We start from the raw sequence: 24,386 nt of genomic DNA on the forward strand, positions 1-24,386 counted from the left end.
CCTCCTCTGCTGATGGTGTCCACCCCTCACCCCACAGTGATGGCCAGGCTCCCCCCTCCTCTGCTGATGGTGCCCACCCCTCACCCCCCACCCTGTGATGCTGGCCAGATTTCCCTCTCTCATTGTCCCCTCTCCCTTAGTCCCATCTTCCCTGGTCCCTTCTGATGGTATATGACCTCTGACCCATGAAAGTAGCCAGGGTGGCCTCTCCTCTCATCCCTCCTGATGATATGTATCCCCACCCCACAATGGTGCCAGGGTCCGTCCCCTCTCCCTGCTTCCTCTTGATGATTTGTACCCCCACCCCATGATAGTTCCGGGGTCCCCTCTCCCCAGTCCCTTCTGATGGTTTGTACCTGATCTTCACAATGGTGCTGGGCTCCCTTCTTCCCAGTCCCTCCTGATGGTGTGTACCCCCACCCCACACTCATGCCAGGGTCCCCTCTCCCCGGCCCCTCCTGATGACATGTACTTGACTCTTACAGAAGCATGTTGTGGAGACATTTTTTGGATTTGATGAGGAGTCTGTGGACTCAGAAACGTTATCAGAGACGTCCTACAACACGGACAGGACAGACAGGACACCAGCCACACCAGAAGAAGATGTGGACGAGGTAAACTGCCCCAGGCCGAAGCCCTTACCAGGGCCTTGGGACCTGGGACCCTCGGGCCAGAGGTGTGCTCTACAGGCCTCACCCAGGCTGGGCTGCGTGTGCTGCCACGTCAGCTGGCCAAGCTCTCTGCCCTGTCTCCTCCCACGGCCCCTGCTGATCTGCCCCCTTAGCAGTCTTTCCAGAAGGCCATTCTAGATGACTCCATGCCGGCTCCCCACCAAGGAATCCCCAGGTGCCCTCTCCTCTGTGCTATGTACCCTGGATCCAAACCTAAGAGGTCTCTGATCCCCTTGACAGAGGAAGGCAGTGGACAGTGGGAGCTCCTACCAGCTCTGCTTGCCAGCCCTGACTTCACAGGGCCAAGGTGGGGTGGAAGCACCTCATAGTCAGGGGTGGGGCCCTGGGCATCGGGCTTTGTTCCTGCCTTGACGACAGCTGTAGCACCTCAGTTCTCAGCTTACATCCAGATGCTTCGCAGTTGTTCCTTCAGCCCGTAGCATGTGTGTCCATGGAAGTGTGCAGCCAGGCTGCCGTGTCCTGTCATGATGGCTCAGATCTGCCATCTGGGTCCTGGGGTGGAACCTGCTTGGTTCTCTGTGAGCTATTGTGTTGACGTCTACACAGCCAGTGGTCACTGCTCTGGAGATGCCCCGGGTGGGAGCAGAGCCCTTGTGGTCCACGCTGTGGATGGTACTGCCACATCCCCTGTTCTCTCTGGGAGCTCCACAAGTTATGGGGTCACCTTTCTGACCCACAGCCCTTTGCTCCCATGGCCACTGTCAGTAACTGTCATCCAAGAATGGGGTCTGGAGCTGACGATATCCAGACCAGCTCCTGTCCACTGCATTAGATGCAATGACATCAGATCACATGATATCACTTCACACCCTGTGACATGCCATGTGACATCATGCTATACCATGTCACATCACATTATGCAATGCCACATTACATGTGGTGTGGCCTCATGTTATACCACATCGCATGCCATGTGACATCATGCAGTACAACACACCACATTATGCTGCACCACATTAAATGTATGTGACATCATGCTGTACCAGGTCACATGCCGTGTGGCATCATCTGTACCATGTGGCATCATACTTTACCATGTCACATCATACCATGCTGTACCATGTCACATGCATGCGATATCATGCTGTACCAGGTCACATGCCATGTGGCATCATGCTGTCCAAGTGACATCACATCATTGTTATACCATGTTACATGCATGTGACATCGTGTACCACGTCACATCACATCATGTTGTACCACACCACATTACACTGTTCTGCATCACACACACACAAAATCTTGCTACATCATGCTGTACCACACCACATCACACACCCCTCTTGCCCTCATATCCAGGCTACAACCAGGGAGGAGTCTGACCTGCGGTTCTGCCAGCTGACGAGGGAGTACCAGGCCCTACAGCGAGCCTACGCCTTGCTCCAGGAACAGGTGGGAGGGACATTGGATGCAGAGAGAGAGGCCCGGGTAAGCATGAAGTGGGGGCAGATGGTGCTGGGGCCAGGTCTGGTACTAGGGGGATTCTGGAGACCATATGGAGAGCTGGGTGGAAGATGTGGGGATGGACAAGGTTTTAGGGACCAGGGGGAGCCTAGGGACCATACAGGGGGCTGGTAGGGGATGTGAGGGTAGGCAAGGGTTTAAGGGCCAGGAACCATGCAGGGGGCTGGGTGGAGGATATGGGGTCGGGCAAGGGGATGGTGGGAGGAGATGTGAGTGAACAGAGGACTTGGTGGGGACACATGGATGTAGGCAGGTGGCTGGGTCAGGGGAGATCTGGGTAGGCAGAGGGTTAGGTGAGGGCACTTCAGGTTGGACAGGGGGCTGGGTGTGGGGAGATGCAGGTGGAAACAGTGTTGGGTGGAGGTATGGGGAGGTGGGCAAGAGGCTGGGTGGAGGAAGATCTGGAGAGGCAAAGGGCTGAGTAGGGGTAGAGGGTGTGTAGAGGTAGGCAGAGGGCTGAGTAGGGGTAGAGGGTATGCAGAGGTGGACAGAGGGCTGGGGGTAGGAGATTTGGGTAGGCAGAGGGCTGAGTCGGGGTAGAGGGTGTGTAGAGGCAGGCAGAGGGCTGAGTCCGGGCATGGGGATGTTGACAGGGGCCTGAATCCTGAAGTGTGTACCTGGGGCTTGGCAGGAGGAAGGGCCTCAGACCCAGGCATCCATCTGGTGCTGCTCCAGCTCTCACTGGCAGGAATGGAGGCCATGGACCCTGGTAGAAGTGGCTGTGGTGTGGACGTTTAACAAAACCATATGTGCTGTCTGCAGGCTTCAGAGGTCCGATGAGCTGATGGCATCACTATCCCGCCCAGTACTGCTAGGTTAGATGCACCTCCTCCTGGGGTCCCTTCCTCCCTCCCCTGCAGCTCCAAGTCCAGCTGTGCTGCCAGTGCAGGCTGTCCTTCTCCCTGGAGCAACTCACCTCTTCCCCCAACTCCTCCCCTCGAGCTTCCAGCAGCTCTGGGCGCCCTGCTCTGAGGGAAGCTTCCGGAGAGCTGGCTGCAGGATTAGGGCTCTACTTGGGCTCTAGAGTCCTTTTGCTTGTTTTGTGTTGGTTTCAGTTTCATATAATAGACAACAACTGGAAGTCTAATGATTTCGCTTAACAACTTGGGTTCCTGGAGGTGCTGTGGGCACAGCTTCCTATGATGTTGGCTGAGATGGACATGGCCTCCAGGGAACCACAGTCCCCACTGTTTGCTGTTGCCCACTTGCCCAGTTTTTGCACTGCTGCCCTGCAGCCCTCCTGGCATACAGCCTTGGGTGAGGCCCTGACTGCTGAAGGGTACTGCTGCCCAGGGCTGATGGCCAAGTTGAGACCTGTGTCCTGTTCCTGCCTCACTCACCCCCCCTTTTTTATTTCTTATTTTTTCTAAGGCAAGTATGTGTTATTTGTTGTTGTTATGTGCCGTCGAGTCGTTTGCTACTCATAGCGACCCTGTGTACAACAGCCCTAAACCCTGCTCTGTCCTGTGCTAATCGCACTGTCTCTGACACTCCCATCCCAATAACCCCAGTCACTGAATCAATCCACCTCATAGAGGGTCTTCCCCTCCTGCGCTGTCCCTCTACCCTACCAAGCATGATGTCCCTCTCCAAGGACTTGTCTCTCCTTACAACATGTCCAAAGTATGTCAGACGAAGCCCCAGAATCCTTGCCTCCAAGGATTTCTTTAAAATTCACACTTTGGTGAAATCAGTCTGAGGCTCAGTTGGCATCAGCCCTCAGTCACCCCCTTGAAGAGACTCATCTCTCCTCTGTGTCTTTGTCCAAAAGCAAGAGAGTCAGAACCGAGACTACTGAAGACTTTCAGGTTCTTAAAAATGTTTATATCTGTCAGTGGTAGAGAAACCAACAGGGCACAAGGGGACTGTTGTGCCCACGGCTCTGGGAACACACAGGATGACAGGTGGGCTGTGTGCATATGGGCTCTGGGAACACACAGGTTGACAGGCAGTCTGTGTGCACACAGGTGACAGGTGGGCTCTGTGGACATGGGTGACAGGCAGGCTGTGTGCACATGGGCTCTGGGAACCCACAGGGTGACAGGTGGGCTGTGTGCACATGGACTCTGGGAACATGTAGGGTGACAGGCGGGCTGTGTGTACATGGACTTTGGGAACACACAGGGTGACAGGTGGGCTGTGCGGACATGGGTGACAAGTGGGCTGTGTGCCCATGGGCTCTGGAACACACTGGGTGACAGGTGGACTGTGTGTACACAGGCTCTGGGACACACAGCATGACAGGTGGGCTGTGTGTACATGGGCTCTGGAACACACAGCATGACAGGTGGACTGTGTGCACACGGGCTCTGGGACACAAAGAGTGACAGGTGGGCTGCGTGCACACAGTGTGATAGGTGGACTGTATACGCACGGGTCTGGAATACAGAGGGTGACAGGTGGGCTGGTATGCATATACCCATGGTCTCTGCCCTGGTCTTAGATGTACCTGCTTGTGTCTTTCCTTACCATCTTCCTGCCCTTGGTCCAAGAGAATCCACTGACTCTCTAGTCTCTTCTGTTGCAGACCCGGGAACAACTTCAAGCTGACCTGCTAAGGTGCCAGGCCAAAATCGAGGACTTGGAGAAGTTACTTGTGGAGAAGGGACAGGTGAGCAAGGGGGCCTGTGTGCCCCATGGTGGGGCATTTTCAAGTTAACAAGAGAAGCTGCCCTGCCTCTTGGGGTGTCCCTGGAGGTCTCAGGGCCTAGCTGTCTTGGCCACTGTCCTTAGGAGATGTCCTAGGGGACCTCCTGAGGCATCATCCAGGAGGCTGTCCCAGAGGCTGTCCATGGGGCCCCTGTTCAGGGGTCATCCTGGAGGCCATCTTGGGGGTTGTTCTTGGGACCGTCTTGGGGAAGCATCCTTGGGGGCCATTGGGGGTCCATGTTGAGGGGATAATCCTGAGGGGTGATTCCAGAAGGAGTCTTGGGGGCTGTCCCACATGCTGCCTTGAGGGCTATCCTGGTGGCCACGTTGGAGGGTCATTGTAGGGGATCATTTGAGGGGCAGTATTGGGAATTGTCCTGGGGGCCACATTTGGGGTCATCCTGGGGGGAATCTCACAGGTCATCTTGGGGCTGTCTTAGGAGGCTCTTCTGGGGGGGGCATCCACAGGGTCATCCCATAGGCCATCTTGGGGTCCTGTCCAGGGGGATCCACAGGGTCATCCACATACTGTCTTGGGGGCCTTTCCTGGGGGCATCCATAGCGTCATCCCACAGGCTGCCTTGGAGGGAGGCGCTCCTTGGTGGGTACAGCCCCTCCTCCGTGCTCTCGCCACGCCCCCTCTCTCTATAAGGAAGTGGACCTGTACTGTCAGGACTGTCCCTGCTCCTGTGGGACCTCATGTTGACCAAACTGGTAGCACCTCCAAATCTCTTTCCAGATGAGGTTACGGTCGCAGATACTGGGGCTAGGATGCTGCATAGGCTTTTGCGGGTACATTTCTATCTCTGCTTGGGCTGGAGAGACCCTGGTGTGTCATGGATGGACTGTTGTTAGGTGCTGTCTCCGACTCCTAGTGACCCTCTGAACCACAGACCTAGACCCAGTCCTGTCCTCACCATCTCTGACACACTGAGCTCATTGCTGTAGTCGCCACGGCAGGTCATCTCAGTGGGGTCTTCTTCTCTTTCGTTGACCCTCCACCTTTCCAAAAATGATGTTCATCTCCAAGGAATAGCTCTTCCTAGCAACATGCCCTAAGTATGTGAGATGAAGCTTTGTCATCCTTGTCTCCTGTGAGAACTCTGGCTGCACTTTTGCCAAGACTCATCTGTTCGCTCTTTTGGCAGTCTGTGGGGTTTTCAGTACTCCCAACACCACAGCTCAAGGCATCAATTACTCATTGATGGCTTCAAAACTGTCATCTTTATTCATTGTCCAACTCTCAGATGCATAGCAAGCGACTGAAAAGACAATGATCTGAATCACACATCTTAGTCATCAAATGGACATCAATATTCTTTAGTAATTTGGAGAGGTCCCTGACAGCAGACTTGCCCCGTGCAATATGTCTCCTGACCTCCTGACTGCTGGTGGTAGCAAGGGTGTTGATTATGGATCTGAGTAAGATGAAATAACTGACAATTTCAGTCTTTTTTTCCATTTACCATGATTCTGCCTATTGATCCACTGGTGAGGATTTTTGTCTTCTAGATGTTGAGATGCAATCCGTATTGAAGGCTGTAGTCTTTGATCTTCTACCGCAAGTGCTTCAACTTTTCCTCACTTCGAGCAAGCAAGGTCTTGCCATCTGCATGACACAGGTTATTGATGAGTCTTCCTCTGACACTTATGCCACATTCTTCTTGGAATTCAAGTATATATACTTCATAGAACAAAAGCATATACACGTGTGGACTAGCATATAGGCAGCTAGGCTAGAATTCCATTACAATTAGATAGTTATAGCCTAAGTGTGTATATTTTTCCTCTTTCTCTTACCCTCCACCTTTCCCAGCAACGATGTCTTTTCCAATTACTGGCCCCTCCTAACATCATGCCCAAAGTATCTGAGATGAAGCTTTCCCATTCTTGCCTCCAAGGAGCACCTGGTTGCACTTTTCCTAAGACAGATGTTTGTTCTTTAAGCAACCTATGAGATAGATATTCAGTGCTCTTCTCCAACACCACAGCGCAAAGGCATTGACTCATCTTCTGTCATCCTTAGTTACTGTCCAACTTTCCTATGCGTAGCAAGTAATTGAAAAGACCATGGCTTGGATCAGGCACACCTTACTCTTTAAGCTTAAATCATTGCTCTTCAGAACTTTAGAAGAAGTCCTTGCTAGAAGATTTTTCCCAATGCCACACATCTTTTAATTTCTTGACTGCTGGTACCAAGGGTATTTATTGTGGATCCAAGATGAAATAATGGACAGTTTTAGTCTACCCCCCAACCCCTGCAGTCTATCATGATGTTGCCTATTGGCCCAGTGATAAGGAATTTTGGCTTTTTGAAGTTGAGATGTAATACATATTGGATACTGTAGTCTTTTATTTTCTATAACAAGTGTTTTAAGTCCTCTTCACTTTTAGTGAGCAAGGTTATGTCATCTGCACAGCACAAGTTGTCGATGATACTCCTTCCAATCCTGATGCCATATTCTTCATTATGAAGTCCGGCTTCTCCATTTATTTCCTCACCATGCAGACTGAATAGGTATGGTGAGAATAGACAACCCTGAGGCACACCTTTCTTAATTTTAAACCGTGTGGTATTCTCTTGCTCTGTTTGTCCAATAGCTTCTTGGTCTAAGTACAGGTTTCATGTGAGCACAAGTAAATGTTCTGGGATTCCGTTTTTCTCAATATTAACCATAATTTATTGTGATACACACAGTCAAATGCCTTTGCATAGTCAATAAAACACAAATGGACATTTCGCTGGTATTCCCTGCTTTTTGCCAAGATCCATCTGACATCAGCAGTGTTATCCCTGGTGCCACAGCCTCTTCTAAACCCCACTTGCACATCTGTCAGTTCTCTGTTGATGTGGTGTTCTGGCTGTTTTTTATAATCTCCAGCAAGACTTTGCTTGCATGTAATAGTAACTCTATTGCTTGGTAATTTTCCATTCTGTTGGATCACGCTTTTTGGACTGTGACCACCTCTGTATCACCTCATGTTTGCCGCCCACGCTAGACCTAGTGCCTGGCCACCACTCAGCAGAGGTTTGTCTCCTTAGGACCCTGTGTTGCCTGCGTGGAGTCTTACCCCAAAGCCTGGCTGTGTGAGGCAATGGGAGCTGGGTGCTCTTAGTTTGCTGGCCAGGGCTGCAGGGATATCCAGTTCTGAAGCCCACTTTCATGGCCAAGGGGAGGCTGAGAGCTTGGAGGAGATGCCTGGGAAGGGTCTTCCCTCTCTGATTCCCTCCCTGAGCTCTCTGTGCTCCAGGCCATGGGTTTGAGCCCCAGAACTCACCTGGGTGACAAAGGGCACAGACAGGGCAGGGTGGCCCTTGAGAGTTGACTGTGTACCCCAGGGTAGAAGCAGGGCTCCCTGTCGGGGTGTCAGGGTGCCCACCAGGAAGCAGGGGGCCGCATCTCTGCTTTGTACAGTTCTGGGGTACTGGGGAGCTGTTGGCCGGTCCCATCTTTGAGGTTGGAAGTTCCTCAGAGTGGTGGCCATCATGAGCATCGTGGCCGTGACCCTGCCCTGCACTTGGCTGTTGGGCTGCTGTGTCAACAGCGTGAACATGTTGAGTGTTTTCCTCAGGATTCCAAGTGGGTTGAAGAAAAGCAGCTGCTCATTAGAACAAACCAGGACTTGCTGGAAAAGGTATGTGAAGACAGCACCACCCCACACAGAGGGCCAGGCCCAGCGGGAGCCCAGCTGGACACCCCACTCAGAGGGCAGGGCCCAGCATCCCAGGGAGGGCCCAGCCGGACACACCACTCATAGAGGGCCAGGCCCAACACCCCAGGAAGGACCCAGCTGGACACACCACCTACATCCCGAGATAGGGTCCAGGCTCCAGCACCCCAGGCAGAGCCCAGCTGGACACACCACCCACAGTGGCCAGGCCTAGCACCCCTGGGAAGACCCAGCTAGACACACCACCCACAGGGAATAGGCCCAGAACCTCAGGGAGGGCCCAGGTGGATTCACCACCCACTCCCCCTCACATGCCCTGAGGTGGGACCAGTTGGACACACCATTCACTCCCCTCCCATCCCCGAGATGGGGCCCAGGTAGAGCCCAGCCAGACACATTACTTACTCCCCTCACATGCCCTGAGGTAAGGCCCAGTTGGAAATACTGCCCACTCCCCTCACATACCCGAGATGGGACCCAGGCAAGGTCTAGCTGGACATACTTGCCACTCCCATGGTCACATCCCTAAGATAAGGCTCAAGTCAGGCCCAGCTGAACATACTGCTCACACCCCTCACATCCCCAAGATGGGCCTCCATCAGCGCCCAGCTGGACATAACCACCCTCTCCACAGTCCGGGCCCCGCTGGACACTGCCCACTCCCCTCACATCCCCCAAGATAGGGCTTGGCCTCTTGTGCCCACTGAGCATTCATGGGGCGACAGGCCTTGTGATCTCAGCCATGGTCCTCTCTGTCCTCAGAAAAACCAGAGTGGACAGAGCCTTTCCGGCCCCCTGCAGGTAGTGTCATAGTCAGACTCTGTGTGTTTGGGGGCCCTGAGTCCTCTGTCCCTGGTGGACTAGGGAGTGAGAGGCTGGTCAGGCCAGAGCCTCTCCGTCCCTGATGAAGTAGATAGTGTCTGAGGACTGGTCAGCGCAGGGCCACTCTGTCCTCAGGGGAGTAGGCAGTGTGAGAGACTGGTCAGCCAAGGACCTGTGGCTCTTTCAGTAGAGCGTAAGTGAGATGCCAGTCAGCCCAAGGACCTGTGGTTGTGTCCCACAGGCAGCCCCTTGCTCTTTTTTCTCATCTGAAGATTTTCCAGTATGTTTGCTGGTAATGTATTTGTAGCCCCATATGGTTTTTAAGGTCTCCTACCCTGTGAAGTCTTCAGTAGTGGCACCCAACAACAACCACCCTGTGAATACCCCTGCCCTCCTGTGTTCACGCCTGCTGGCCCCACAACCCCCAGTCCTCTTACTGGCCCTTTAGCTCTTTCTTCAGTACATCCCACAGAAGCACCTCACCTGCTGTCTGCACCCCAAAGTGGAGCTGGGGTGGCTTTACTCAGGTTGGGGTTCTGCTTGTCAAAAATAGAGGTCCAGCTTCACTGACCCTGAGGCTCTAGGAGGGCATCTGGCCCCTGTCGGCACTAACTGCTGAGCCCCCACCGCCGTGCCCTTAGCACATGCTAGATGTGGGGTCGGGACAGTCACTGCCCCACCTGCTCAATTCCAGGAGCCCTCCCCTGCTGTGGTGACACAGCAAACTGTCCTCTGTGTCCCCCATCCTGAGGTCTGGGACCCTCCCCCCTCTTCCAGGTGGATCACAGGTCAGAGCTTACAGACCCCCCCCCCCCCACTGGACTAAATCAGCGCTGTAAACATCATCACAGAGGCTGGGCAGGGAGGACTCAAGGACTCTCTGGGGTCTCCGTGTCCAGGCCCAGGACCCGTCTACATGGCTAGGGGTACTTTGGGAAGGAGAGAACGTGGACATGAGGCTGCACAATGAGAGCCTGCTGGACTGGCCTGAGGAGGGATCGACAGCAGACCAGGATGCCCAGCTCTGGCCTCACTGTCCCACCCTCCAGGCTTGGGGCAACAGGTCATCGCCCAATGACTCGTCCCATATCCTCTGTCCACCCTCCAGATGGCCATCTGCTGACCAGAGCTGTCTTTGCTCTAGATCTACAGGCTGGAGGTGGAGGAGAGCCATCTGAAGGATGAGATGCAGGACGCCAAGGACCAGAACGAGCTGCTCGAGTTCCGCGTGCTGGAGCTGGAAGTAAGAGACTCTCTCTGTTGTAAGCTCCCCAATGGGGCCGACATTCTCTTTGAACCCAAACTGAAATTCATGTGACGCCCGTGCGCCCAGGCATGTGTGAAGGGACGCGTTCGTTTCTCCTTTTAAACTTGTGTGTTCAGAGTAATTCCACTGCCTTAAAACCTTCGGAGGAAACGCTCGCCCGAGTCCGTGGACGTGAACCAGAGCTCATATATTTATTGCCGACAGCTTGTTTTGCACTTAATAAAATGATTTGTTTTTGCAATGTTTTGCCTTTTTTCTTTGTGTTCATTCCCATAACTACTTCTCTCCTGCATGTGTAGTTCCCGGTGCGTCTGCCAAGTGTGCCAGGAGCACTGTACACGTCATAACACACCCCTCAGCCTGACCGCAGCGCCGCCTTGAGACAGGAGAGGTGCCAGGCCAGCCTGGCTCATAACGTGGCAGTGCTGGGGTGGCCCTTGCCTCCGAGGTCAGCACAGGCGAGTCCAGACAGGCAGACAGGAAAAGCAGGCTGTGTGGCCTCGCCGTGAGGTTGGACAGAATAGTCCTCTGTCCCCTGAGAGCTGTCTGTGTGGATGGAGATGGTGCTGCGCAGGTGGGCAGCTGTGTCCAGGGCAGCCGTGTCTGGGGCAGCTGCGTCCGTGGCAGCAGGGTGGGCAGCTTTCCACCTCCACTGCAGTATATGGCTGGTGTCACATTGCCATGTTACTTTGTTACCATTTCTTTCCTGTTTAAGTGTCACACCATTCAGCACTTTGCTCAGCTTGTGGCTAGCTTTCATGGCCCCTGTAGATGCAGCTCTGCTCTTTTTCGGCTGAGACCTGCATGCTCAGAACCCTGGGAGCAGAACCCCACCTTTGCAGTTTGCAGTCCCTGCTTTCCTCCCCTGCCCGCTTCACGTAAGACAGTTTACACCTGACCTGAGACGGCACCTCCTGCATTGTCTATGGCTGGGCCATGGCCTGACCCCTCCTCAGGACCTCTCATGTGAGGGGGAACTGTGGGTTTTATTGATGCTGCCAGAACTCTTCGTTCTCTGGGGGAGGGTCTCCCATCACTGGAGGGATCGCCATGCTCCATCAGAGCCGTGTTACCTTGCTCCAGTGCTGGTTCCTGTCCTAGTTGGAGCTAGAGTCTCTCTTTCTCCTCTGAGGAAGGTCCACGAAGTTACTTCACTTCCTGTTGGGGAGTTTGTGCCTGGTGTTCCATGAATTGGCTGTGTTCCCCACAGTGTGCAGCACTATCACTACTGCTAGTTGGGGGTCCCCAAAACCTCTTATATAGCTCTTCTACCCCTAGTTGTCTCCTATGGTCACTTCTGGGCAAAAGTTGTCTTTCTGATCTTGTGTTCGGAAACTCAGTTTCTGTCTGGTGTCTTTGTTAACTCTGTGGCCTATCTTAGCCGCGAGCTGGTCTCTGGAAATGGTGTCAGTTCCTGGTTGAACAGAGGCACAGTGTCAGGCTCAGGGGTCCACTGTCTCTGCCATGTGAATTTATCCAGTCTTGTCTACACCTTCCTCTGGCTCTGTCTGGGGCCCTTTGCTGTGAGCTCAGCTTTCTGAGGGGTTTGCACCAACTAGTTCTGCTGGTCTCAGGTGTCAGGACACACAGGCTGTGGTTTCCATGGTCTGTCAGTCCCCTGGTTGTCCCCGGTCACCCAGGCTGTGGTTCAGTGGTCTGTCAGTGTTCTGGTCATCCCCGGTCACACAGGCTGTGGTTCTGTGGTGTGTCAGTCCTCTGGTGGTCCCTGGTCACGCAGGCTGTGGTGGTTCCGTGGTCTGTCAGTCCTTTGGAAAAGTTTCTTCTGAGTCTTTGCTTTCCTTCATGCTCTGTTTTGTTCCCAAGACAGGAGACCAGTGGCTACTTTTAAAGTTTCAAGACCCCAGCTTCAGAAAAGAATCTTTAGAAACCTTGTTTCTGATTGAACTAAGTTCCTTCCAAATCTATGTCCCATCCACCTTTAATTCTGTCATCTTTAATGTGGAGACCTTTGGTTAACGAGGCAGTACAGGTGGGGCCCTGTGTGGACAGAGCCTCTGTGAGAGTCTACCCTTGCCTGGTGTAGGTTGGCCTCCTCTCCAGAGTTTGTCCCCCACCAGGCCAGAGGTGGGTGGAGCCTAGCTGGCCTGTGTCTCCACCTTCCTCCAGCCCACCGAGGCCACCTTGTGACCTGCATGACCCTGTTGTCCTGTGGCCAGCAAAGGGAAAGCAGCCAGTTGGTTAGGTGGCCCTGCAGGAGTGGTCTGAGCATCCTGCTGGCTCTGTGACCTGCCCAGGGGCAGTTAGAGTCAAAGACTTGAAGGCGATTGAAGGTGTGCAGTAAAGGTCTGCTCACTCACTGGCCTGGCCTTCAAGGCTGTTCCATCAACTCTGGGAGTGTCAGGTCGAGTCTTCACAGGACACAGGCACTTCTAGGATTGTGCTTAATCTCTCGGTGACCAGATGCTCTGTCCTTCGTGGAAATGCACTGCTGTGTATGGTCAGTCAGCTGCCCCACTTTGGACTTAGTTCTGTAGCAGCTGGACGGCCGTCCTTTGAAATGGGAGATGCTGAGCTTCCTTCGTGGGTGAGGTGGTGTGACTAAGTCTCAGACAGGAGTGAAGTGGTCCCTGACGGACTTGCCTGTTGCTAGCCAGGCAGCTCTGACTCGGCCGTCCCGCAGTGCAGAGATACCCTCCTAGTTAGGCCCCTAGCCTACCTGCATTCTCATCACTGTTTTTTTTAAGTAGACCATGAAACCTTTATTCTGCGGTGTCTCCAAACATCTCCAATCCTCCAGCCTTCAGACAGTAGTTGAGAACTTGGCTGTTTGCCAACCCTGGCACACCTGGGCAAGTTAGTGAGCATAGAAGCATTGCAAATAGAGTTGGCAGACTATCTTAAAAGAACATGTGGTCTGAGTCCTCCATGCTTCTTGCTGGTGGGAGCCTTGGCCCATCTCTGCCCACAAAACAGTGGGTCGTTTGGTGCCTGCCACACGGCTGTGAAGTTCTGGCCTTGTGCTGTTACCATCATGGCTTGGTTACTGCACAGCTATCCCAGGTTTACCCATCAGCCTCCTGGAGGTTCAGGTCGTGGGAGGCATGGAAGCATTGTGGCGTCAGCCTCCCATAGGTTTAGGTCGTGGGAGGCGTGGAAACATCGTGGGAGTATCGTGGCTCAGGTCATGGGAGGCGTGGGAGCGTTGTGGCATCCTCCTCCCACAGGCTCCGATCATGGGAGGTGTGGAAGCATCGTGACGTCAGCCTCCTGCATGCTCAGGTCGTGGGAGGCATGGGAGCTTCGTGGCGTCAGCCTCCCGCAGGCTCAGGTCATGGGAAGTGTGGTGTCAGCCTCCCACAGGCTCCGATCATTGGAGGAGTGGAAGTGTCGTGGCATCAGCCTCCCACGGGCTCAGGTCATGAGAGGTGTGGAAGTGTCGTGGTGTCAGCCTCCCTCAGACTCAGGTTGTGGGAGGCGTGGGAGCGTCGTGGCGTCTCCTGGGCATGCACTCTGTAGTAACGCCTCATCACCTGGAGCTGTAGACTTGTGCTAAGTAAGGTGGGAAGTGGCAAATGGTGAGCAAGCCAATGAAGTTCTGTTCTTCAACCGCGTCTTTCCCCAGGAGAGAGAGCGGAGGTCTCCAGCCTTTAACCTCCGTATCGCCGCCTTCCCTGAGGTCAGCGGCAGTGCCCTCCAGCTGTTCTGTCATCAGGAAGGAGTGAAGGTAGCGTGCTGGGGTGGGTCCCTAGGCAGATGCCAGTCTGGGCATGAGGGCTGCACTGTGTACCTGACTGAGCTGGTTTTAGAGGGACTCCCACCCCACCCCTCCATCCCATTTGGAGTTCTAGCTGTTTATTTGCTCAAGGTCCCAAGTGTTAGAAAAAAGCAGAGAGGCCCCAAATGCAGCCCTAAGTGCAAATCCCAGCCCAAGTCTTAGCTCTAGTCCTCTCTGCACGTCAGTCTTTTCATCTGCGAATTTGAGCAGCAACAATTACACCACAAAGTGGCTGCATTGTGCTGGGTCCCTCTAGACTCCTGAAGGCCCGTCCTCCCTGAGAATCCCAGGGTAGATGCATAGAAGGGTAGTGAAGCAGTGTTTGTGTTGATGTGATCTTGGCCATCACATTGATGAACTCTTCCAGTACAGAGGATAGCTGAGGCAGAGGAAGGGGGGGTGAAGGTGCTGCTCCACAGGGCCAGGTGAGGGTGAGGAGTGATCCCCTGAGGCAGATGAGCTTGAGGTGTCCTGGAGGGCAGGTAAGGGTGAGGAGTGATCCCCTGGGGCAGGTGAACATGAGGTGTACTCCAGAGAGGCAGGTGAAGATAGGGCCAGGGCAGGGGGAGGCGACCTCCACAGGGACAGGTGAGGTGCGCATGCTCCTGAGGGCCAGGGGCAAGTGAGGGGGAGGAGAGCTCTGGAGGGACAAGTGAGGCTGAGAATTGTCCCGAGGGGCAGGTGAGGATGAGGTGTGCTCATGGGGCAGATGAGGTGCAGGCCATGAGGAGGTGTGCTCCTGAAGGGCAGGTGCATTGGGCCCGGTCCTGGTGGCCCCACAGTGAGTGCTGGCATTTCTTCCAGGATCTGAATGTGTCTGAACTCATGAAGAAGTTAGATATCCTTGGTGATAACCGGGTAACTATGTGCGCTGTCTCCGGTTCCGTGTCGTCTGACCCGCTGTGCTGTGTGTGGCTTCTTCGGTTGACCTCTCTGTTTGGAGAGTTCCCTCAGCACTGTGATGCTTTGTCTGGCTGTGACCCAGTGGGGGGTGGGCCTTGTCCCTCAGAAGTGGGTTTTGGACCCAGACTACCTCAGTGGGGGGACTGTGGTATAACCCGCACTTCTGATTCACCCCTGAATTGAGCTGGTCTTAGAGCCACATGTCCAGTGCCTGACTGCACATGCTCTGGCGTCCAACCTAAAACGCCATTTTCGTTGTAGAATCTGAGAAATGACGAGCAGGTGGCCATCATCCAGGCTGGGACAGTGCTGGCCCTGTGCGAGAAGGTAGAGCCCAGTGTGTCTGTGCCCCTCTCCGTCCTCACAGATGCCACGGTCCATTGTCTGTCTACCCCAGTGTGTCGGTGTCCCTGTCTGTTCACACAGAGGCCACGGGGCATTGTCTACCCCAGTATGTCTGTGCCCCTGTCCTTCCTCACAGAGGCCACGGGACATTGTCTACCTCAGTGTGTCTGTGCCCCTGTCTGTCTACACAGAGGCCACAGGCCATTGTCTGTCTACCCCAGTGTGTCTCTTTCCCTCTCTATCCACACAGAGACGACGGGGCATTGTCTGTCTATCCCCGTGTGTCTGTGCCCCTGTCCTTCCTTACAGAGGCCATAGTCCATTGTCTGTCTACCCCCGTGTGTCTGTGCCCTCTCTATCCACACAGAGACCACGGGGCATTGTCTGTCTACCTCAGTGTGTCTGTGCCTCTGTCTGTCTACACAGAGGCCACAGGCCATTGTCTGTCTACCCCCGTGTGTCTGTGCCCCTGTCTGTCTACACAGAGGCCATAGTCCATTGTCTGTCTACCCCCGTGTGTCTGTGCCCTCTCTATCCACACAGAGACCACGGGGCATTGTCTGTCTGTGTCCCCATCCTCATGCCCAGCCCCCTATGGAGACAGCTGGGTGTTATCTGTCCATGCTCCTCCCCTGAGCCCAACCCCACACAGAGACTGTCTATGCCCTGCCCCTGCCCCCAGCCATACATAGAGACCCTATGGAGGCCATCGTCTGTCCATGTCCCCTGTCCCCTTGCCAAGGTCCACACAGAGAGCATATGCAGGCCTGCCTGTGCCCCGTCCCTCCATATATTCCTGCACAGGGACCATGAGTGCTGCCGTCTCTCTGTCTGTCCCACCCTGTGTCCAGCCCCATCTAGAAGCTGCATGGGTGTCTTCCTGTTGGTGCATGTGTCCTGGTGACTCTGGGTTTGTACCTGCATGTGCTTGGTCATCTGGGCTCTGGCTGGAGAGACTCGTCCCACAGACTCCTCAGGGGCCATGGGAGGGTGTTCAGACACACCTGAGGCACCGTGTGTTTCTCCCACCCATTTGTTTACATGGATGAGCACACACCCACACTGTTCACAGTGGTGTATACTGTTCCCCCGTCCTCCATGTCCCCCTGTGGGGAGACCCGCGCTCCTCGCCTCTTGGTGGCAAGGTGTCTCCACTATCTGCCACTGCTTGGGGGGAGCTTGCACATTTACCTATTTCTAGCTACATCTTAAATGCCTTCCAAGGGTAGGTTCCAAATCCAGACTTGTTTTGCCAAATGACAAGAATGTTCATGATGTTTCCCAGAAATGTGGTCCACGATTGCGCCACGATGACCGCAGTGGCCTGACCCCACCGTAGCACCTGGATGTGGGCAGGCCAGCCTGGCTGGTGCTGGGCGGTGCTCCCCCGGGCGCTGGAGGTGCTGAGGGCCGTGCTGGAGGCGCCCCTCTCCTCCCGCCTTTCTTCTGAGCGTTTCCACTGGATCTTCTGGGCTTGTTTTCCCAACAGACACGTAATGGTGGTGCGTGCGGCTCAGTTCTCGAGTGCTGTGCCCGGGAAGGTGCTGACTTCTTCCTGTCTGTCGGAGGTGTGCTGCCTCTGTCAGGTCAGGAAGCTGCAGACCCTCCTGTGGAAGTAAGCCACAGCAATGAGACATTGCTGAGGGGGTACAGTGAAGAGAGTAAAGCTTCATTTCAAATGAGAACACCTAATAACTTCACTGAGTTCCTACAAAGAGTTATGAACTAGAAATGTCTAGACAATAAATGGTGTTCCAACAACAGAGAGAGATAAAGTAAAAGGACCAGACAGAGCATCTTCGCAGAGAGAAAATGCCTCACCTAGTCCTGGTGTGGGGAGTCCCTGCAGGGTGTCCACGTGAGACTTCGGCCTGATACAGGGAGCCCCTTGCTTTAAGGTGCAGTGTAAAGAGCTTCCTCTGACTGTCGGTGTGACTGTCGGTGTTAGTGCACAGCGGGGCCTGTACAAAGAAGGGATGTTTCTCTCTGAGGGAACAGACCAGGTGTCCGAGATAGAGTTCCCTTCTCCTCTGTGTGTGTGTCTGTCCCAAGGAACTGGCCAGAGCCTTTATGGAGATCTGTTCCCTGTTCTTAATCATCAAGTGTGTGTCCTCTCCTGGGTGCAGCTCCTTCCTGGAGCTGATAACCTGTTGTAACTTTGAAGCAGCAGGTCACATATCAGCGTCTTCTTAAGGCAACATCCTGCTTTGGCAGTGGTCGGTCTGGTTAATCTTCCCTCCCTGGTGGCTCTGAGAACACTGGCTGAAAGAGCCCTTGAGGCTGTCAAGTTGGGCCTTTCTTAACTGGGGTTCTTCCCCAGATGCCTGTCTCCTCCTGGCCCAGCCAGTGCTGCCTGGAGCTTATGGTCACTTGTGCTCATGTGGGGTCCAGGCTGCCTGACCTTGGCCACTTGCCCTGGACGTTCCCTTCCTCAGGTGCATGGGGGTGCTCACACACCTGGCAGGTGGAGTGTTAGCAGGGGGGCAGCACCTGGTGCATGGTTCACATCTGGAAAAGCTGCTTCCCACCCGAGGAGCTACATGGGAATGCTCAGACAGTAAAAGCAGAGACCCCAAGTCCAGCCCCGCCTACAGAGAAGGCCCTGCCTGGGATCTGGGTGGGTCCTCCCCTAAGGTGGACTGGGACGAAGTGTGCTCACAGCACCTGGGTGATGCCTGCTTCGCAGAGCTGCCGGGCAGGGCTGTGGCCAGGTAAGCAGGAGGCAGCAGTGCGTCGGATGGTGAGATGGCCAGGCTGAGCGTTCGGGCACTGCCATCTGCCTGCCTCCCGACGGTCCAGGTGGCAGGAGCCTCACACCTGCTAGCCAGAGCTGCCTGTCTGTTCCTCCCACCCCAACACAGGTGAGGGTTCTGGACCGCAGTAAGGCGCCCCAGGTCCCTCCAGCCCCCACACGGGTGACCTCAGCAGTTGGCTGCTGGCCTGAGCTCACTGGGCTGGGAGACTTGCCTGCACCAAGCTGGTCTCTGCCCACCTTGGTCAGCACTGCCAGCTGCTATCATCTTTGGCTGCTTTTAGAGACTTCCCTGGTGGGTCAGCACACCTTGCTGTCGTTGTACTGGGTAGGACTTACAGCAACCCCTGTCCCATGGCCCTCAGTCTCTGAGGCTGACCCTTCCTGTGCCCTGACCCCAGGTGGAGGGACTTGGTGTCCACTCTTCAATGACTGGAGGGTCCTGTCAGACTGCCCTGGACTGCAGGCACCCACTGCCCTCAGCGCTTTGGTCCACACCACACTCCAGCTCATGCTTAGGGCCAGTGGCGAGGCCTCGGGGGAGGAAAGGCCAGCGAGGTCCCTGGGAGCACTTACCTATGAGAAGGACTCACTGCTTAGTTCTCCAGGACCAAGTAGCTTCTGGGGACTCGGCCATCAGTGTGGAGCCTGAACTGTCCTGGCTGATGGGGCAGCTGGTCCCCAGAGCTGGTCTGCTCACAGATGGACGCCAGCCACGTGGGACCTCCCCCCGCTGAGGCTTCAGTCTCAACTAGAAACACTTTACCACATTTATTGAAAGTTATCCTTGTGTGGCAGCATCTGGAGAAGTGTAGGTGAACTTTGTACCCTCACATAGCAGAACACAAAATCTCACCGTCCTGTCGGGTTCCATCAGCCACATCGCTATCCTCCAGTTGTCACTCAGACCAGCTCACGTGTGGCTTTTCCAAGAGCCCCACCAGGCAGAGCCTGAGGCCTGAACCGTGCAGGGAGTTGATCATTCGTCTCTATCGTTTCTCAGGCTGAGATGCCATGCAATGTTCCAGCCTTAAATGAATGTCCTCCCTCTTTTAGGCAGCGTCATTGGACACAAGGCACCCCCAAACAGAGAATTTGGTCTCAAGGAATCCCAAGAGAGGACAGGGAGGCTCAGAGATGCCCTGAGCTGCCAGATGGGAGGCAGCCTGCACCCTACGCAGAAGGCTAAAATGCTTTGTTTTCAGTTTGGACACAACTGCAGCTGCCCTTGGCGCCTTTCAGGCTGTAAATCACACAGAAGGGGACCGCCCGTCTTTCTTCTGCAGACCCTCTGGTGCACTCATACCAGAGAAAGGTGTGGCCTTTGGGTCAACAGCTAAACTCCATATTCACTGCCACTAGGGCCCCCTCACCATTCACAGGTCTCCCCAGAAAGACCAAGGGGGCAGGGCAGGTGCCTGATTCCTCCTTACCCGCCTTGGGCATGCCTTTCGTGGGCCGTGTACCCCTGACCCGCCGGTGAATGCCCTGTGGTTGACCCAGGGGACAGAGACTCCAGAAGCCACTGGCCCATGGGCGCAGAGGTCAGCCTCCCGGAGAGGGCCTGCATCCGAGCACTTGGCTCCAGTGGGCCTGGGCTTGGGCAGAAGGGCAGCTCTGGTGCGGCCTGGTTGCAGGTCCTGTGGAATACAGTGTGGGGTCCATCACCAGCCGGAGCTCAAGGGGAGGGTGAGTGCAGGGGCCTGGCCCTCTGGACAGGAGGTATCCTTGGAGAGGAGAGTGCGGATGGGGCTAGGGTGAAAGCAGTGTTAGTGAGAGAACTCACCAGGCGGAAGGCAGAAGGCCTTGGCGGGGACGGAGGGAGGAGTTACGAGGGCACTCAGTAGAGTCCTACAGGGGTGGAGGTCCAGGAGAGGAGCAGAGAGGTATCACAGAGCCTGGAAACTGCAGATGGGAGGACAGATGAGGCTGAGGCAGGGAAGCAGGAGGACAGGGAAGGCCAGGTCAGCAGGTCAGCCCACTGAGGTCAGGGTGCAGGCTGGGATGTGTCTGTGGATTTAGCAGGAAGCAGACTGACAATCATTCTGACATGATCTGAGCTGGCAGACATAGGAGCTAGTGGCCTAGTCCATGGATTTTCCCTCCAGATATGCGTGTCCAGATATGTAGGTGTGAAGACACACCGACACACCTGCCCTTCAGAGACCTGCCCATCACCATGCACTGACCCTCTGTCCCACACTCACAGCAAGGATGAGCCTTCGCCACCACACCTGACGCTGTAGGTGTGCATCTCACCTGTATCAGCCTTATTGCTGTGGACATTTTCCAGATTTGTTCACCTCACAGATGAACTCCCACCTTTATCTACCCCTTGAAGATGCACACTCACCCTCACTTACTCCTCACAAATGCATGGACCTCCCAGACTTGTTCCCCCTGTAGGTATGTGTGCACCCAACTTGTATCTGCCCTGCAGAAACACGGGTATGAATCCAACCTGTTCATGTTCTGCAGACATGTACCTACCCTTACCCGTCCCTCACAGGTGCCTGCCTTTCCTAGACTAGCTCCACAACAGGTGTGCACCACACTTGTACCTGTACCTACAGGTGTGCATGCCACCTGCCTGCCCTGCAGATGCATGCCACCTGTCCTGGCCCCTCCAGGTGCACACTGTCTCCTGTACCTGCCTCCACAGCCTTGCAGCCCCTCTGCAGTCCGGAATGTGCTCTCACGTCCTCACTCAGATTCCGTGTGTGTGGTGTATACAGACCTGCCTGCAGCTCTGGGATCCTCTCTGCTGGCTGTTGGCCTGGGCTGTCCAAGGGCAGGTTCTCGAGCCATGAGCCGGGGCAGGTGGTGGTTTTGGAGGTGCTGGGCACTCAGGCTTCTTCATGATGTGTGGTGTGGCTATGCTGGCTTGCCCATGTGGGTGGGAGGACAAGGACTCAGCGCAGGTCTGCCCCTCACTTGGGCTCTCAGAGGCTCACATCCACACCCTCGGTGCCTCACACGCCTCACACCCGGGCCTCCTGATGACATCACCACCCACCTGTGCAATGCTGACGTGCGTCACAGCCCACCTGCCGCCCCTCCAGGCACCAGCCTCACCCTCTGCACCTGCACACTGTGTTCCAGTGGTTGAAGCAGATGGAAGGCACAGAAGCTGCCCTGGCCCAGAGGATGGTGGACCTGGAGAAGGAGAAGGTGAGGCCTTGTGGGAGGGGCCTGGAATCCCTTCCTAGACAGAACACAGGGGTGGGGTGGGACGAGGATCCTTTCCGGGCAGAAGGGGCTCCGAACGGCCCTTCCGAGGTGGGGAAGGATCAGGAGGTCCCTTTCTGGGGTGGTGGTGGGGGATGTCAGAAGGGCCCTTATGGGATGAGGGTAGAAGCCTCCTACTGAGGTGAGGTAGGATTGGAGGGTCCCTCTTGAGATGGGATGGGGTCAGAGGGTCCCTTCTGGGGCGGGGGTGGGTGTCAGAGGGTCCCTTCTGAGGTGAGGTGGGATCCGAAGGTCCTTTCTGGAATAGGGTGGGGGTCAGAATGTCCCTTTTGAGGTGGGGAGAATGAGAAGGTCCCTTCTGGGGTGGGAGAATGTCATAAGAATACCTTCTGAGATGAGGTAAGGGTCAGAACATCCTTTCAAAGAGGAGGGAGGGTACAAAGACCCTGCTGGGATAAGAGTGGGGTCATGAGGTCGCCTCTGAGGTGGGAGAGGGTCCCAAAGTCTCTTCTGGGTGGGGTGGGATCGTAGTTTCTTGGGTGGACGAGGAATGAATCCCTGATGGAGCAGCCAGAGACCCAGCTAGGAAGTCAGCCGCCTCCTCTCTGTGCAGGGCTCTCTGTTAGTCTCTGCCCTGGGCCGCTCCAAGTGACTGTCCTTGTGAAGTTCTGCTCAGTGGTCAGCAGCCAGGACCATGCTTCAGGAGCACATGGGCACGATTCCCACCACAGGCAGCTCCACACTGGGGGCAAGGGTCTGAGAGGTGGAAGCCGAACCCACCAGTGCAGGCAGATGATGGAGGGGCAGAGGCGAGACTAGACCCTCTGGGCACGGGCTGGACATACCTGGTACTGGCAGTGGGTCACTCACTCTCAGACTGAGCAGAGGGTGCTTACCTACCCAGGGCATCAAGGAAGCTGCCCAGGGGAGAAGGTTCTGGAGACGTCACAGCCCATCACAAGGCTCCCAGTAAAAGTGGGAGGTGAGGGAGGACGGATTTTCTGGGCAGCGGGATCTGTGTGAGGTCCAGAAGCAGTGAGAGCTAGAGCCAGCAGCCTGTCGCAACCCTCCTGTCAGCCCCCAGAGACAGCAGCAAGGACTGGTCCTCCCAAGCCCTCTGTCTCCTCCAGTGAAAGAGATCCACTTCAGAACAATCATGCTTACAGGACCCCCCGGATGTGGGCATGACAGGGGTGACCTGAGGTGTCAGGAGGTGACATGGTACCATCAGGAGTGACCTAGGGTCAGGAGGTGATCTGGGGATGTCAAGGTGTGACCTGGGGCATAAGGAGGTGACATGGTAGTGTCAGGAGTGACCTGGGGTCAGAGGGTGACCTTGGGTGTCAGGGAGAGATCTGGGGATGTCAAGGGGTGACATGGCAGTGTCAGGAGTAATCTGGGGTATCACAGGATAACCAAGGGTGTTAAGGGGTGATCTGAGGTGTCAGGAGATGATGTGGCAGTGGCAGGGGGTAACCTGTGGTGCCAGGGAGTGATCTGGGGGGTCTCAGGAGATGATCATCAGAAGGTGATCAGGGGGTGTCAGAAGGGGAGATAATCAGAGGGTGCTTGGAAATTATCTGAGGGTGTCAGAGGTAACTGAGGATGTCAAGGGTGACCTTGTGGCATCTGGAGGTGATGTGGGGTGTCAGGGAGTGACCTCAGAGTGTCAGGAGGGGAGATAATCGGGAAGTCTTAGGAGATTATCTGGAGGTATTGGGGCGTGATCAGGGGTATCAAAAAGAGATGACCTGGGGTTTCAAGATGTGACCCAGGAGTGTTAGTAGGTGACCAGGGGTGTCAGGAATGAAGATAACCAGGAGATGGCATGACAGCATCAGATGACCAGGAACATTGCGAGGTGACTTGGGGGCGTGTTAAGAGGTGACCTGGGGACATCAGAAGGTGACTTTGGAGCATCGGAAGGTGACCCAGGGGTATTGGGAGGTGACTCGAGGGTGTCAGGAGGTGAACTGATCTGGAGATGATGTGAGGGCATCAGGAAATGGCACGGGGTCATCAGGGGGTGTCCAGGGACATCAAGAGGGGAGATAATCAGGAGATGACCCAGTGGCGTCAGGAGGTGACTGAGGACTGACAGGGGCGGAGATATTTCATACTGAATGTAGACATGACTGAAGCTGAGTTCAGAGTTTGACAAAGTGAGAGGAATCCAGAGGGTGTCTGTGAAATTGTCTTGGACATCAAGGTCACTGTGGTCATCCACCGAAGAGGAGGATGCCAGCCTCATATCTATGTCTCATGTACAGACAGACCCCATGGACAGCCAGGCCTTGTGGACAGTCAGATCCCATGGACAGGTAGCTCTTGTGGACAGTTAGGCCCCATGAACAGTCAGACCCTGTGGACAGTCATGCCCTGTGCACAGCCAGGCCCGTGGGCACTCAGGTCTCACGGACAGTCAGCCCTGTGAGCAGCCAGGCATGGTCAGGGAGGCAGCTCCCGGCTGAGTGGCTCCTGTTTGGGGACCACAAGCAGTAGCAGGAGACCCCAGGTTCCCACTCACCTGGGCCCCTGGTGGGTGAGTGCGCTCTGCCAGGATGGGTGTGCTGACCCTGAAGACCACACTGTTACAGCCTCTTCTTTGCAGGACCTGTTCAGCCGACAGAAGGGCTACCTGGAAGAGGAGCTGGACTACAGGAAGGAAGCCCTGGACCAGGCTCATTTGGTAGGAGCGGGCAGGGTGCCAGCTTTCAGACCCACGCCAGGGTGCTCTTCCTTTGGAGCAGAAACCAATGGAGGAGTCCCCAGAGCTGGAGGAGGTGGGAAACAGCTCCTCCCAGGGGTCTGTGGTGCTTGGGGAGATGACAGATCCACACAGGGGCTCCCAGTGCTGGGGGGAGGAGAGATGACAGGTCTACAAAGGGGATCTCA

The 24,386-nt window shown here is 55.2% G+C and overlaps 1 protein-coding gene across 3 annotated transcripts in view; it reads left to right on the forward strand.

Annotated features, from left to right (window-relative positions):
* Nucleotides 1-24,386, forward strand: part of JAKMIP1 (janus kinase and microtubule interacting protein 1) — a 95,418-nt gene that overhangs the window by 42,132 nt on the left and 28,900 nt on the right. For 2 of the 3 annotated variants that reach the window (XM_006893629.1, XM_006893630.1), the window contains exons 8-17: nucleotides 486-614; nucleotides 1,992-2,120; nucleotides 4,684-4,767; nucleotides 8,379-8,441; nucleotides 10,444-10,542; nucleotides 14,150-14,251; nucleotides 15,107-15,160; nucleotides 15,467-15,532; nucleotides 21,405-21,473; nucleotides 24,103-24,180. In XM_006893629.1, the coding sequence (XP_006893691.1) occupies nucleotides 486-614; nucleotides 1,992-2,120; nucleotides 4,684-4,767; nucleotides 8,379-8,441; nucleotides 10,444-10,542; nucleotides 14,150-14,251; nucleotides 15,107-15,160; nucleotides 15,467-15,532; nucleotides 21,405-21,473; nucleotides 24,103-24,180 (873 nt within the window). The remainder of the gene's footprint in view (nucleotides 1-485; nucleotides 615-1,991; nucleotides 2,121-4,683; nucleotides 4,768-8,378; nucleotides 8,442-10,443; nucleotides 10,543-14,149; nucleotides 14,252-15,106; nucleotides 15,161-15,466; nucleotides 15,533-21,404; nucleotides 21,474-24,102; nucleotides 24,181-24,386) is intronic. The other variant, XM_006893631.1, reaches the window with a different exon arrangement.

The sequence above is a fragment of the Elephantulus edwardii genome, unplaced genomic scaffold, assembly GCF_000299155.1.
Source record: "Elephantulus edwardii isolate Elephantulus edwardi_28Jun2011 unplaced genomic scaffold, EleEdw1.0 scaffold00129, whole genome shotgun sequence".
In the NCBI taxonomy this organism is placed as follows: Eukaryota; Metazoa; Chordata; class Mammalia; order Macroscelidea; family Macroscelididae; genus Elephantulus; species Elephantulus edwardii.